Source organism: Acinonyx jubatus, chromosome C1, assembly GCF_027475565.1.
Source record: "Acinonyx jubatus isolate Ajub_Pintada_27869175 chromosome C1, VMU_Ajub_asm_v1.0, whole genome shotgun sequence".
Classification (NCBI taxonomy): Eukaryota; Metazoa; Chordata; class Mammalia; order Carnivora; family Felidae; genus Acinonyx; species Acinonyx jubatus.
This window is the reverse complement of record NC_069381.1, coordinates 69,828,530-69,845,331: the sequence shown is the minus strand read 5'-3', so window position 1 is coordinate 69,845,331 and position 16,802 is coordinate 69,828,530. Positions and strand designations below refer to the sequence as shown.

Genomic DNA, 16,802 nt, shown 5'->3' with positions numbered 1-16,802 from the left:
ATCTTGAAAGAAAGAGTTTGGATTTCTTAAGGAGACAGAACTCTGATGAAAATGACTTAATTGCTAAGAGTAAGTCTCATAATATTTGATTTTTAAAAAATGGTTAAAAATTTCAGTGTTCCTATTTACTCTTGATTAACTACTTTATCCTTATAAAGAATGCAAGCAGGGGCGCCTGGGTGGCTCAGTCGGTTGAGCATGACTTCGGCTCAGGTCATGATCTCACAGTCGGTGAGTTCGAGCCCCGTGTTGGGCTCTGTGCTGACAGCTCAGAGCTTGAAGCCTGCTTTGGATTCTGTGTCTCCCTCTCTTTCTGCCCCTCCCCTGCTCATGCTCTGTCTCTCTCTGTCTCAAAAATAAAATAAAAAACATTAAAAAAAAAGAATGCAAGCAATTCAGCAAAATGCAAGGAAGAAATTATAAAATAACCCCAAGTCTCACACCACGAGTAACATTCCAGGCCTCTTCCTATGCCCGTGTAGAGACAGAAGGCCAGAGAGATGGAGTGACACATCACTAGATAGCACCCGATTTATATAAGTTAGATCTTATTCTTTAACAGAAAGCCTTCAATTTAATTTCACTTATGTTATAAAATCTAATTCACCAAAAGAAACTGAACTGAAAATAAATGTAATTGAATTTAACACAAGAAAAAAAGTTGAAGAAGTAGAAATGAAAACCACAAAGTAGTGACAAAATTATGAAAAATCATCTAGAAGTTAGTCATTATTTAACCGCATGTACTAATTTTAGATTCTGTTAGTTGACTTCCTGCAATAAAAGATAAGAAATTACAAGTCTCCCTTCCTTTCCCCATCTTCTGATTTTTCTAGTTATCTTATTCTGATTTTGCCCAGGTTTAAAATGCTTATATTTGGTTGTATAGCTTTACTTACCATAGCTGCTTGTAATTAGTATGACATTTAGACAGATTCAGGGTTCACCAGGTGCTTTTTGTCACTGCTTCTTCATTACTTAGTTCTTTATTTTGATTTATATATCTAGTTGGATATGAAGGACCCATAGGTTTTCAATTTCTTTCTTTTGGTTATTAATAGGGACTTGACTCATGCTTTTAAATTAAAAGCGACTTGGCTGGGTGTAATATTTTGGCTAGTACTTTCTTTCCCCTAGAACTTTATAGCCATTGTTTAATTGTCTTTTGGCACAAGTATAACTATGGAGACATCTGAGGCCGGTCCGATTCTGCCCCCACCTTGAAGGTGACTGAATTCTTATGCATTAAATTTCATTGGAATTCAAAACCCTCCCTGGAGCATGGCTTGGTGTTGAAGGCTCTGTGGCCTTTCCCCCCAAAAAATAGTGCCTTCTTTCAATAAGTAAATTCAGTTTTTTGCTTCATTTTAGTGAAAAGTTTCTGTGCCATATATTTGAATATTTTTTTCTGTTTCATTCATTAATTTCAAAATTCAGGATGCCAATAGTGGATCATCTTTGTTCTCAGTATCTATTACCATTTTTGAATTTTCTTTAATCTCTTTATCTTTTTATTCTGCATTCTGTAATTAATTATCTCATTGTAATAAAAATCTTCTCTGTATGTTACTTAAGTCTGTGGAGTCCTCTCCACTCGCCACCATGCGTTTTCCATTCTGTTTCTGGTCTGTGGAGATATTGATTTTTTAAAAATGTTTATTTATTTTGAGAGGGAGAGCATGAGCGGGATAGGGGCAGAGAGAGAGGGAGAGAGAATCCCAAGCAGGGATTCTTTGCTGTCAGCACAGAGCCCGATACAGGGCTGGATCTCACCAACTGCAGGATTGTGACTTGAGCCGAAGTCAAGAGTTGGATGCTTAACTGACTGAGCCACCCAGGCACCCCTGTTGATTTTGTTTTGAATACAATCTATGTCCTTAAAGATATTTTAAAATATATTCTATCATTTCTATATGTTTTGGAGCAAAAGAGAAAAGAAGGGTTTGTATGTCATTTAAATTCTACCATGACCAGAATTTTTAAAGCTCTTCTGTGTCTATCTCATTTTTATTCCTAATGATGTTTTTTGGGGGGTATTTTCTTTAAGCTTTCCAGAAGCTATTTCTTCCTTGTGGGACCATTTTTCTTCCCATATACTTTTAGAAGTTCCTAATTGATATCTTCGGTTAAAAAAATACATATATAATATATTTTCTTTGGAGTGGCCTTTATTTTACCACTGTTGTTCCTTCTCTTACTGTGATGGCTAAGATCACCTTTGTTCTTTCTTCTTTTACTGTGATGGCTACGATCCTTTAGCACAATGTAGAATACGACCGATGATAATGGGAACATCAATCAGAGTCCAGCCAAGAAAACAGAAACCATTCTAGGTATTTCAACAGAGGACATTTAATAGAAGAAATTGGTCACATAGGTGATGGAAAAATAGAGTCCAACAGCTTCACTTTATATAACAAAAAGAGCATTGGTCACATTATTATTAAAAAATTTATAGGGGTGCCTGGGTGCTCAGTCGGTTGAGTGTCCAACTTCAGCTCGGGTCATTGTCTCACGGTTTGTGAGTTTGAGTCCTGTGTGTCAGGCTCGGTGCTGACAGCTCAGAGCCTGGAGCCTGCTTCAGATTCTGTGTCTTCCTCTCTCTCTGCTCCTCCCCTGATCATGTCTCTCTTTTCTCTCTCAAAATAATAAATAAACACTAAAGAATACATTGAAAAAAAACCTTTATAAAAGCAGCTAAAAATAAAGACAGACATTAATATGGTAAAGTCACCCAAAGACGAGCAGCAGCAGAGAGCTCTATCAGCTGTGGACTGGAGGAAAAAAGGAGGAGCCAGGGTTCACAGAGCTCAAAAACCAGGACTACCTAGTGGAACATAGAACGATGACAGTGACCAGAAGTTGGGACAATGGAGAAGACTCCAGAGATGATACAGATCACAGAGAGAGATAGGGAGGGAAACACTCTGGTTATACCTTTCTGCTCCTTCCAGTGTTTTACCATCACTTTCCACTAGCCAGGCCTATCTGGTCGCTAGAGGGCTAGGGTGCTTGGGAATGAAAGTAAGGCCCCCTCCCCCCCCACCCCCCACCCCCCACCTTGCAGTGAAACAGCTGTTTGCCTAGGTGTATAATTCTAAGTTAAAAAAAAAATCCCTCAGAACTTTGGAGACATTACCTTTCCATTTTTCTGTGTCCTCTTTTTAAAACTTTTAGACAATTATCATGTCTTGAGGCTAACTCACCATGTTTCTTTTCTCTCGTATTTTTCTGTCTCTATCTTTGGAATATAAATTCTGAGAGATTTCCTAAACTTTATCTTCTAGATCACTAACCTTCTGTTATAATTGTGTCTACACTAAAATTTATTTTCTTTGTATACTTTTTTAAATCACCTTTACAAAGGTATCGTGCATTCATTTTAAGTACCTGGTTCAATGAGTTTTGACAGGTGTAGACAATCAAATGGGCACTCATGTTGCCGCTTGTATCTGTAGCTTGTTCCTTTTTATTGGTGAGTAGTATTTCATTGTATGGATATAGCACCATTTGTTGATCTGTTCATCTGTTGCTGTTTGTTTGAACTGTTCTCATTTGGGGACTGTTTCAAAGTTGTTGAACATTTATACCTTTTATGAACATATGTTTTCATTATCTTGGGTAAACACGTAGAAATAGAATGGGTAACCAATCCTATGATAAGTGAATGGCTAACTTTGTACAGACTGCCAAACTTTTTTTTAATATCTAATTTTTTTATTGCTTATTCATTTCTGAGAGAGAGAGAGAAAGAGACAGACAGAGCATGAGCGGGGGAGGGTCAGAGAGAGAGGGAGACACAGTGAAGCGGGCTCCACTCTGAGCTGTCCGCACTGAGCCCAACAGGGGGCTCGAACTCACAAGCTGTGAGATCACGACCTGAGCCGAAGTCGGATGCTTAACTGACTGAGCCACCCAGGTGCCCCTGACAAACTGTTTTTTTGCAAAGTGGCTGTGCCACTTTATATTCCTTCTGGCAATGCAGGACAGTTCCATCCAGTTCCTCTCCATCTTCACCAATGGTTGGTATTATCAGTGTTATTAATTTTTGTCTTTTTATTGGTGTGTAGTGACATACAATTGTGGTGTGTTGTTTTTTTTTTTTTTTTGGGTTTTTTGCTGTAGCGATGAGTATCTTTCAAGGCATTCAGAACTGATTTGCTACTCAAGTTCTGTGATAGCGTACTTGAAAATTCACTGCATGCTAACCACTACACTTCAGGAAGCCCACGTTCCCTTTGAATCGTGAAAAGATTGTCTCTAATTCCACCTTAGACATAACCATATTTTCCACCTAAAGTGACATTATTAGGTGTGGTAGGCAGAATAATTTCTCCCTGTCCTCTCTCTGCCCCAGAGATGTTCATGTCCAAATCTCCAGAACTTGTGAATGTGATAAGTTATATGGTAAAGGGGAATTAGGTTACTCATTAGCTGATCTTAAAATAGGGTGAACAGCCTGTACACCCAGATGGCTCAATGTAATCACTAGGGTCTTTAAAAGTGAAAGAGGGAGGCAGAAGAGGATGTCAGTGGGATGCAGCCCAATATTGCTGGCTTTGAAGATGGAGGGATGGGGTCACAAGTCAAGGAAAGTGAGCAGCCTCTAGAAGCTGGAAAAGAGATTTTCCCCTAGCGCCTCTAGAAAGATTCCAGTACTGCTGATACCTTGATTTTAACCCAATGAGACTCATTTTTGATATCAGACTTCCAGAGCTGGTAGATAATAAATTTATGTTGTTTTAAGCCACTAACTGTGTGGCAATTTATTATACTAGCAATAGAAAATTAACACGTTAAGGTAATCATTTACTGCATTACTAACCACTGAATAATCAGATGACAAACCAACTGGGGTTTCCTCACCACTACTTTATCCTCATTCCCACTTTCCTTTTGGCCATTTCATCAACATCACCATTAACAGATGCGCAGAGGCTCTAAATTTAATGATTTGTTCAGTTTTAGGTTGTATTAGCACAGCTTCAAAAAGCTTGCTTGGCATAGCTTGATGCCGAGAGTAAGTCTGACCCGGAGTTAGAAGTGCTTTCAGCTGCCCATGCTTTCCCCTATGCTCAGTTGCTAGTGTTTTCTGTTTCCTGCTTATATTCCAGAAAAGAAGAGAAATAAGAAAACAGGTGCACTGAGGTTTGTGACCACAAGGACATACTTTTTTGTTTGCTTGGTTTTTGCTTATGGTAAATTATTTCAGTTTGGGCCAATTCTAAAGCATTTGAAGTGAGATCAATGCAAGCCCTTCACCATGGGAATATCGTGTACACATGGGAACACCGCAGTGGGTGTACCAGTTTGTTAGGACAGCCATAACAAACTACCACAGAGTGGGCAGCTTAAACAACAGAAATTTATTTTCTCACAGTTCTAGGGGCTAGAAGTCCAAGATCAAGGTGTCAGCAGGGTTGGCTTCTTTTGAAATCCCTCTCCTTGGCTTGTAGATGGTCGCCTTCCTCTTAGGTCTTCCTGTGGTCTTTTCTGGGTCTGTGTGTTCTATGTCCTAATGTCTTCTTGTAAATTCACTAGTCATAATCAGATTAGGGCCCATCCATATGACCTCATTTTACCCTAACTAGAGGTCCTACCTACAAATACAGTCCTATTCTGAGCTCCTCATATTCTGAGTACTTCAACATATGAATTCTGAAGGAACACAATTCAGCCCTTATCAGAGAGCCCTTGTCAAAGGCTATTAAAAAAAGCATATAGAAAATGTTCAGGAAGGCTGAAACGAAAGCCATTTAACTTCACATCCAATATTTGTGCATAAGAGAAAATTTAAATGGATTTCAAATGATGATTTGGAGTGAGTGAAGATATGGCTAGAATTTTATAATTGGTTGTATAAGGAAATGAGAAAACTGGTATTTTGTATTAAGCCCTGACAATGATAAAATAAAGAAACCACTGGTGTAAAAATAGTAAACATGGTGTTATAAAGTACATCAATATTTGTAAATGTTTGCAGTAACAATGAAAACAATAAAAAATGGTAAGGTGTTAAATACCTAGAAAGTTATTTCTTGAGGTCAAGGACAACTGTAGAAACACATACCAATCAGTTAGCTGAAATCGGAAGAGGTACTATGAACCTCAACAACACTTCTGAAGAAAAAGGTAAAAATTCATAGTTCATTGTTCCAATATAAGGATGAGGGCTCCTTCAGTGTCAGTGATTTAAATATGTAAATTTTCAACATTAAGTTAAGAGTAAGTTAGACTAGTAGCATGAGGAAGTAGAAACACTTTTTAGAAACTATGGAATGAATCTAGTAGTTTCTTAATATATACTCAGTTGGACTAGATTGGTGGGCATTCTTCCCCTATTACTCTGTTCCCATCACCAAAGACCAGCATGAATACATAGAAACTAGAAACCTATAGGCATCTGTAGTATCCATGGAAAAGAAATCAAGAGATAAGGGCACCAAATAGAACTCAAGACACCGTTTTATCCTTTGAAGATACTTTAATTTTGCTGTTATGATTAATTAAAAAACACAGTTGTTTTCAGCATTTCCTAGCTACAATAGTGCATAGGAAATTCCATTCTAAACAAAGAAGTAATTAATGAAATAACAACACACCTTAACATTTACATTGATAGGTTACAGTTTACAAGGTGCTTTCACATACATTATTTCATTTGATTCTTACAACAAGCAGATAAAACAGTCAGTGGGAAAGAAAAATGATTTTTTTTAGGCTTATGATGAGTATTTTCAGGCCAATGGGCAGTCAATACAAGAACATATCAAAAACAAGACAGCAATACCCACAAGCCACAATATCTGTTTTTGGTAGGTTGACAGTTTGATATCAGTTGGATATTTAGCATCAGTGAAGGAGGAAGGAATCAAAACAGACATAAGGTCCTTATGATATTCAAAAAATTGTAAGAACACTGTAAGAGATAAGGAGAAGAAAGATGCCCTAAAATATCACCTTACCGAGATTTACTTCAAAGCACATTATCCCTTCAAAATGTCAAATAAAAAGAATTTTGTCATGACATGTGAAAATTAGAAAAGACCTTAGAAACCGCCTAATGGAATTCTTCCATTTTGTAGAAGAGAGAGCTGAGGCCAAGGTCATGCCGACTGTGACAGACCAGACCTGAGACCCAGATGTCTTGACTTTGAGTCAAGGGGTCCCTCCTCTGCAGTGCCATCTCCTTATCATTTACTGAGGAAAAATGTAATTTCTTCTGCTTCAAATAATGTAATCTGAGGTTAAACACTGATTCATTCCACTGATTTCTTATTCAAATTTTCATCCTGTTCTTGGCTAAATTGTGGCTGAAACTGGGAGTTTTATATAACTTGAAGATATTCTAATTCTGCGTCCTTGATTGGTTGGAAATAGACTCCCTTGACATATCTGAAAGCTTGCTCATGTCCTTTAATGGGAATGGCTAAATAGCCCTCAAAACCAACGCATGCCGAGAGGTCATCTACCTAGGCAGATTCTACAGCAAGTTGTGCAGGGCAAGTAGTAATTTTATTTAAAACGTCTTTTTAGAACTTAGAGAAATCTTCTTAATTGCTGAAAACTAAAATGTAATAATGAAATTGTCATCCCCATGATTTATTAAAATAATTCTACAATAATATACAATAAAGCTACCATGGAATTTGTTGCATACATATAGAATACAACGACCAGCATGTTCTTGGGCCAAAAAAAACGAATGAAAATATTTTATAGAAATGATGGTTTAAATTTATTAACATGAATGACATATTTTTGTCACATAAAACTTGATACAGCAAAGTATATCATATTTTTCTTGCACATTTTAAATATAAGTGGACCAACTGAAATCAGTTATCAGCTCTTAAATGACATAACCATGCAGGAACACTTGACAACCAAAAGATGTACAGATGGATGCAGAGAACATCCCAGACAGGCTTTTTCAATGTCTTCAAAGGTTTTACAAGAGTGTGGTACAGAGATAAAGAAGTTGTCAGTGACCGGCACCAATAATGAAGCAAATAGAATGCTTATATACATTAAGATCAGTCTGATTAAAAACAACTCAACTTATATGCATGTAAATTGATCATAAAAAATGAACACAGTTTACTTTCAGCTCTTTTGGTGTGTTGTTTTAAGATAGGTCACTGACACACGGAGATAAAACCAGATGGGAAAATTTAAAAGCAAAGAAAAAAATACTTAAAAAACAGAGTTAAGCCATGGATTCTCAACAAACGTGGAACTAACTGTGCAAAAATGCTTGAAATTTCCACTGACAGCAATGCTGTTGGCAAAAAAGAATTACAAAAAATTAAACTCAAATACTAACATTGCATCTGCATGATCATACATGCTGTGTACGGAAAGAGGCTGGGAATTCTAACGTGTCTAAAACTATCACACCTCAAAATTAAAATACAGTTGTGGCAGTTTTAAAAACTTTGTCCCTTTTCCTCATGGATGAGGCATAGGATGAACGCTGAAGCTACAACAGTGCCTCTCCCTCGGGCTGACAGATACTGTGTGCTGGAATAACCTGGCAACAACTCCTTTTGTCCTTAACCGTGACAAAACAAAGCGAAGCAAAACAAACAGAAAAATCCCTATATAAATAAGAGTGTCTCTACACTGCTTACAAGCATCAAGCCATTTGTTGGACTCAGCAAAGTAATTGTCCACATTAATGATCTTTTTTAGTTCGTTTTTTTTTTTTTCCCGTAAAAAATTTACAAGGAGGACTTGTTTGAGAAACTAAAAAATTTGTCCCTTTCTTCATCAGTCGCGTTCTGTCAAAATACTGGCTAAAACCCTTACGGAGGAGCGAAGGTGTAGAAATCTTAAAGCCCTAATCCCTACAGCAATGACCAAGTGATGGTCCCCTACCAAGTGATGGGACCCACAGCTTTAGTTTCTCCTGTGAGTGAGCTGCATGTGTCACACTGCACAGGTGGTCACCCGATTACTCACCGGGAGGAAAATACAAAAGGTGGTGAAGGGAGACGGAACCTCCGATCTCTAGAAATCCAAATTGCCGGGTGTAGCTACTCTATCCAAATGTCTATCCAAATGTCTCACCAGAGCGGTGAGTTCTGCAAAAGGTATTGTTTTGTTTTGTTTTGTATAAATTGCCTTGTTGATACGACACTCTGTCTTCAAAAATTGTCAGAAGTTTTGGCAAAACTGAGTCTGAGCTACTCAAAGTAAAAATAATTACTGGCCGTACAGCCTCGAGCCATCGACCAACAACCATAACGGCAAGAACTACCGAAGGTAACACTTGCCCTTCCTTTCAAATATCACAGAGCCATAACACTGCCCGTCTGAAATACCCACAAAATAAAATGGAGCACTGCTTGGAGAAAACCCGACGAACATGAAAAAGGAAGAAATGGGTGGAGGGGAGGAGAAAGCCCAACCAGAGGGAAGCGGGAAGGTGTCTAGTTGTGTGTTATGGCACAGACAATGCTTGCTTAGCGGTGCCTTGTTACATAGGTGGACGCAGAGCGCACACACGGACGATGGCAATAAAGACCTCACTCAGTCGCTGGAATGACGGAACTAGGTAACTGCTTCAACAAGGACGGTCTCGACTCCACCTGATCTCTCAACAGAGTGCAAAGACTGAGTGTGAGCTCTGATGTCATCTTGTTGCCCATCTTTAAAATTCACAAAATTCTTTTGCACATTTTTCTGTTATAGAGACACGGATATCTTCTTCTTCATAGTCGTCAAAGTTGCTGGTATCTCCAGAGCCTCTGAACTTTGGTATGAATGGTGCTTCCACCTGGAAATGAGACAGAAAAATGAAGTGTGATATTCTGATTTATCATAGGAAAAATGTATTTGGTCTTCACCCTAATCCCGGGCACAGAGCTCCTTAAACTCTTGGATGTCATAAGTGTTATGTTAATGAGGTGACTTTTGGAAAGCCCCTAGGTAACCTGAGGATGGGTGCTGGTTAGACACTCGGAACTTTCAGTCTCACCTCCTAACCTCCAGGAGCGGGGGTGGGGAGGGGGGGGGCTGGAGACAGAGTTTAGTCACCAATGGCCAATGATTTAAATAATCATGCCTACCTAATGAAGCCACAGGACTTCAAGAGGATGGGGTAGGGAGAGCTCCCAGGCCGGTGAACAAGTGGGGATTGGGGGAGAGTGGCGTGCTTGAAGAGAGCAGGAAGCGCTGAGCCCCGTCCCCATATCTTGCTTTATGCATCTCTTCCCTCTGGCTGTCTTTGAGTTACAGTCTTTTATAATAAACTGGTAACAGTAAGCAGTTTCTGACTTCTCTGAGCTGTTCTAGCAAATTAATCGAACCCTAGGAGGGGGTTTGTGGGAAACCTCTGATCTAAAGCTGCTTAGTCAGAAGCAGGTGCCTAACTTGCAATTAATGTCTGCAGTGGTGGTGGGTGGAGGGCACTCTTCTGGGACTGAGCCCTCAGCCTGTGGGGTCTGCGGCTATCTCCAGGTTCAGCGTTAAGAACTGAGTTAATTGCATGGTGGTATGGAGAAAAAAAACCAAACCCACGAATATTGGAATCAGAAAGAGGAATAATGAATGCCTGACAGTTTCTAAATACTAAGGAAAATAAATTCCCACCATTATTATATGGTAGCATCTTTAAATGCCTTCAAGTCCCTAAATGATAACAGCATTAGAAACAGCAGCAAACAGGGGTGCCCGGGTGGCCCAGTCACTTAAGGTGCCGACTTTGGCTCAGGTCATGATCTCACATCTCATGGGTTTGAGCCCTACATCGGGCTCTGTGCTGACAGCTCAGAGCCTGGACCCTGCTTCGGATTCTGTGTCTCCCTCTCTCTGTCCCTCCCCCACTCACACTGTCTCTCTCTCTCTCAAACATAAACATTAAAAAAAAATTAAAAAAAAAAAAAAGAGAAAGCAAACAGTAGGTTTGGTATTAATCTCAACATTTTCATTCAAGGAATGGTACAATACTTAAAAGAGTTCTAGGATAATTAACTGTTGGTATCAAAATACTGGCACTTTAGGTTACAGAACTCCAGATTTTCCTTTATCGGTTCCTTATTTCTCAAGCCTTTATATTTCTATCCTTTTCCTTAATTCCTTTCTCTTGAGGTTACAGGTAATTCTTAGATATACTTGTTTTTGTTGTTGTTGTTGTTGTTTTTTAAGTTGGCTCTAGGCCCAACATAGGGCTTGAACTCATGACCTGGAGATCAAGAGTCACATGCTTCACTGACAGAACCAGCCAGGCACTCCTCTTAATCTTCCTTTTAATTCCCAAGTTTATTTTGTTTAAAATATCTAGCTATCAAAACTTTCTGGGAAGTTGGAAAGAAACATGTCCCTTTTAGAAAAACAGCATTGCTGAATTCTGAACATTTTTTCTCCTTGGATCCTAAAATTAAAATGGCTTTCCTTTATTTAAAATAGGGACTTTATTAATATTAGGTGGTGCACTGAATATGTTTGAGGAGAAGATTTTAATTTTTACTTTTTTAAAAGTAATCTCTATGCCCAACACGGGGCAGAAACATAAACATTTTAATTATGAGGAATGTTCAAGATTTTTATTTTCTTCTAATTGATATACTGTTATCCCAATTAAGAGCCCCAAAGACAATATAGATATGTGGAGAGACCAATAAAACAGGGGTCCTTGTTTAATGGGTGCACAGTTTTCATCTTGCGAGATGAAAGGGCTCTGGAGAGGGACGGCAGTCGTGGCTGCACAACAGTATGCACTCAATATGACTGACCTGCATGACAGCAAATTTTGTTTTGTGTATTTTCTTACAATACAACTAAAAAATATTGAACTATATATTCTTTTCCTTGAACATTGATAAGAATGCCACATATTAAATATACAAATATTTTGGAAATTGAATAAAAGCTACCATCAAGGTATGTGAAACAGTGTGGTGCGTAGGACAATAGACAGAAAGAACCCCTAAAGCATAAAGTCGGAAACAGACCGAAGTATGTAATAATTCAGCATTAGCAAAGGTGGAATTTCAAACAAGGGGTCAAAGAAGAGTTATTCAACAAATGGTGAGAGGGTAACTGGCTAATTACTAAACAACAACAAAAAGAAGTTAGATCAAAAAGCACTAAAAGAAAACACAGATTCAATAAATCACCCAAATAGAATTGCTCTTGACTACATAACATATCCAGCTGAGATAATAATGCTAAGGGCTGTTTCATGAATTTAACGCCTAGGAAGTTTCTGAACCCATCTTATGAGATGCGGAGACTACTGCCCTCATATTGTTTTGGTCTTTGCTGCATTATTAAATTCTTTTAATGCTTTGTTTTTATATTCTTTTCCAAAAGATAGAAACTAGGAAAACCGTGTTATTAATATTAATTTATAGCATTTACATTTTTTTCCTAAGGAAATTCACTCGTGGCTGCATAGCATTATTAAATATGGCAAGTCTCTGAAACATTAGAAGTTTTGGTTTTATGGAAAAAAATAAAAAATTAAATATATTCAAGATGACAACACTTTATAAATACGAATTATCTTTAGGCATTTGAGAAGCAATGTTGAGAGAAAAGTAACTCAGCACAGCAAAATCTTTCTTCAATGTCTCAATTTGTTACAACGGTAAAGTGATAAAGACTGAAAAATATCTGATGAATCTAGCTATTAAATGTTATTAAATCCAGCTGTTTGCCAATTCCAGGAAGGAGAATATATTTGTTTATATTTGTCTTTCTAATGCGGCTTCACATCAGTTTTGAAACGCAAACCCTTAGGACATTGTTTACTTAATAATTACCACAATATTGTGAAGAGTAAGAGGCAAGGGTAGGAAAAATTTGACACTGAACACATTTCAGATTGGGGCGCCTGGGTAGCTCAGTCAGTAAAGCATCCGACTCTTGATTTCGGCTCAGGTCATGATCTCACGCTCTGTGAGATCAAGACCCGCCTTGGGCTCTGTGCTGACAGCATGGAGCCTGCTTGGGATTCTCTCTCTCCTTCTCTCTCTGCCCCTCCTGCACGTATGCATGCGCTCTCTCTCAAAATAAATAAACGTTAAAAAAAATTTCAGATTGATGGTCAAAATAGAATATGCCTTCTCTTTAATCAAGTAGAAAACTCATTTTTTTTAAAATTCATTTTTAAGTTGTGGGCTGGAAAGGTCCCTTAAGTCCTGCATAGGATTAATTCAAAGGTAAAAAAATATTAAAACCACGTGTTAAGTTGAAAATATCTTTACCACATATAATTTAAATACTAACTTCCAAAAGCTTTTAAATTAAAGAAAGAAATGGCTCACCTTCCTCTGGTAAATAGCAATCCAATCTGTTGTAGCAAACCACTTGTGAGTTTTTATATCACTCACACCATTCTTCAGGTTTCCAAACCGTTTCGTCAAATCCACCTGCAGCAGGTTCCTTAGAAGGTCCTTGAGATCTGAACTGAAGTGCGATGGGAATCGGACCTGTATGAACACACCATGTGGTCAAATTCACATTCCAGTGGTTATCATGGCCTCACCTTCAACGGACCATAGACATCTGAAGAAAATGCTTTAAAGGGTAAATAGACCCCGTTTATGAACTCCTTGCATTCTTACTGTGGTTCTCTACAAGTGCCACCATCACCTTATAACTTGTATCGCGTGTCATGACATTACCTCAGTCGATCTTTATTGAGGTATGTTGTAATATTTGTGTATGTCTGTTTCCCCCAGATCATGAGCTTCTGGGGGGGAAGGTACTGTGCCATTTTGTGTTTTTATTCCCAGAATTTATTGTGTCATTTCAAATAATGTAGTTCATCTACTTAACAATTAGTTATTAAGACCTACTATGTACCACACTGCTCTAGGCACTAGATATATAGCAATGAACTATGACATATTTGGTGAATACGGCATTAACTCTATTCTAAAGATGGAGAAACTAGGATTCGCAGACATTGTATAACTTACCCAATCACTAGACTATAAAGTGGCAGAGCTGGGACTAGAAATCTAGTCATGATTCCTAGCCTCATAAATTTTGTTCTTTATTACACTGTCTTCAAATAAATATAACTCCTTAACATATATATTCTGAGTTTCCAAAGCACAACATGATGTGCATTCTCATAGTCTCAAAGTAGAAATTAAATCATAAGCATGCAAAGCTAGACCCTATGGCAAAACCAGACTCATAACTATAGTCTCCCGACTGCTATTTATGCTATTCTGTAAATAAATGCTTCTCCAAGTGTGGTCCTAGGGCCCACTTTCATCAGAGTCAACTGGAGGGGTAGAGGGTAAAAATGCTGATCCTGGGGCTTCAAATGATAGGGGCACTGGGTCTGAAATTCTGAGCTTTTATCTCTATTCATGAAAGCCTGAGAAGCACTATCTTCTCTACTTTGTGCAGAAGTTTTATTTTCTCTCCTAGTGACAGATCAAAAAAATTTTCATGTAAATAATAATCTAAAGTCATCATCATACCAGAGGAAAACTATAATTTGTGTCCAACAACCAAGGACTATTTGAAGGTTGAATAGCTAATGACCCAACAGGATTTGGGATCAACTCAAATACATCAGCAACTGAAAGCCTCATTTTTGCAAAGCCCGTATTACCACAGAGTATAAGAGGGTTTATGTTCCAAAAAAGAAAAAAAAAGGCACACGAATTGCTCCTTCTTTAGTTTTTACTTCCAAATTAACATTTTATTAATATAATAGCTTATTAGAAGTTAGGCACTGTGCTAAACTTTATGTGCACTGGTTCATAACCTAACATTACGGTAAACATGATTATTATCTCCATTTACAGGTGATACAATTGAAAGTGACACCAAGTAAGTAATCTGCCTAAGATTACAGAGCTAATAAGTGGTAGAGCTATCATCCCAAACCAGGTACTCTTGGCTCTGGAGTATATATCCTTAATTATTCTATACTGTTTTTCATGATTCAATAACCTGAAAAGAGTTATTGTCAGGACACTTGTAAAAGACTGAAATTTTCATCTTAAAAATATTTGCTGCACATTTCCTCATTTATTCCAGTTGGAGTAGAAACTAGAGAATATGGGGTATTCAAAAGGCATAGTGTCTAAAAATAACATGACTTATTTTTATAGTGGTTATATTGCAACTTTGCTTAGATTCCAAAGAAGTAGCTTATTTGAAGTAGAGCTGTCTTTGTTTAGAATAGAGTCCGCATGAACTGTTCAACGTAATGTGCCAGTTATTCTCCCTTTCGTGATGTTTGGAATGGTAGACAATAATGTACTACATATACATTATCTTCTGGGGGTGCCTGTGTGGCTCAGTTAGTTAAGCGTCCAACTCTTGGTTTTGGCTCAGGTCATGAACTCATGGTTTGTGAGTTCAAGCCCCCATCAGGCTCTGTGCTTGCAGCCTGGAACCTGTTTGGGGTCTCTCTCCCTCTCTCTGCTCCTCCCCTTGCTCACACTCCCTCTCCCTCTCTCTCTTTCTCTCTCTCAAAAAGAATTAAATAAACTTAAAAAATATTATCTTCTGAGGGGTGCTTGGGTGGCTCAGTTGGTTAAGCGTTGGACTTCAGCTCAGCTCATGACCTCATGATTCGTGGGTTCGAGCCCCACGTCGGACTCTGTGCTGATAGCTCAGAGCCTGGAGCCTGCTTTGGATTCTGTGTCTTCCTCTCTCTCTGCCCCTCCCCCACTCACACTCTGTCTCTCAAAAATAAACATCAAAACAATTTTTTTTAATTATCTTCTGAATTCAGGTAACGTGCAATAGAGTGCCTAAAGAATATACACACCTAAATAGAGTAGATCTTTATTTTGGAATGCAGATAAAGCGTTGGTCTTGGATTAATGTGTATGTATCTTTGTAATCTTTAGAACAGGGATTCTCAAATGGGGAGCTATAGTAGGGGCTTATGATGGTAGACATCGGCATTTGGAAAACTTATCATATGACAGACATATCCTCTTCACCTCCATATCACAAGTCTTCTTCCCCAGAGATTCTGACAGGTAGCCCACCTCACATAGTAGGCATGTTAATGATGAGAATCTGTCATATCCTTTAAGTATACTGAAGGAGAAATAATGAGAATCATTGTGAAAGTATTTTTTCCATGACTGTTCTGAAATGTAATCAGAAATGTAGTTTCTTTGTTGATTTGACCTTCCAAAGAGCCATGTTGATTCATCAAATTGAAATTAGCAAAAACCAGAAAATGACTTAAACGCAATTACGTTTCAGATGCAAGACTTTACTTATGGCATGTTAACTTGGAAACACCAAAGGTTTCTATCATGGGAAGCATGATAATTTTTCCTTCAAAACTGTATTAAGAAGAGTGTTATTTCTATTATTATTATTGATTATAACTGCTGTAAAAATTGAAATCAGAATCCTAGAATATTGGAGCAAAGGAAGTCTTAGTTTAATTTAATCCAAATCTTCATTTTAAGATAAGGAAACCAAGCTCCAGTGAGACTACCAACTCAGTTTCATTGTTGGGAAAATAACTGAATCCTCCTGACTCCTACGTCTCTCTGATAGTCCATTATGGGGCAAACAATGTGAAAGTAGCTGTAAAGAGCCAGATGTGGAAAAGAAAAAGTCTGGACCCATTACCATTAGATCTGAGAGATAAGATTATTGGAAACTGGCATTATTTAACATGAAAGAGGTGTTTGTGCAATATACACTTCCTAGAGTGTTTATTTGATCTTTTTTGCCCGATATTTCCTGTTTAGAATGCTTTAACAACGGTTAGGGACTAAGTTACTTCTGAGTTTCCTAATCTATTCATGAGAATAAATCTATTTCTACAACGAGGTATAGACATCAGAACAAGC

At 38.0% G+C, this 16,802-nt stretch overlaps 1 protein-coding gene across 8 annotated transcripts in view; it reads right to left on the bottom strand.

Annotated features, from left to right (window-relative positions):
- Positions 1 to 6,464: 6,464 nt before the first annotated feature.
- PRKACB (protein kinase cAMP-activated catalytic subunit beta) overlaps positions 6,465 to 16,802 on the bottom strand; it is a 126,525-nt gene continuing 116,187 nt past the window's right edge. For all 8 annotated transcript variants that reach the window (XM_027058755.2, XM_015070408.3, XM_015070410.3 and 5 more), the window contains 2 exons: positions 13,275 to 13,439; positions 6,465 to 9,781 (listed from right to left, as the gene is read on the bottom strand). In XM_027058755.2, the coding sequence (XP_026914556.1) occupies positions 9,656 to 9,781; positions 13,275 to 13,439 (291 nt within the window). In that variant the 3' untranslated portion in view covers positions 6,465 to 9,655. The remainder of the gene's footprint in view (positions 9,782 to 13,274; positions 13,440 to 16,802) is intronic.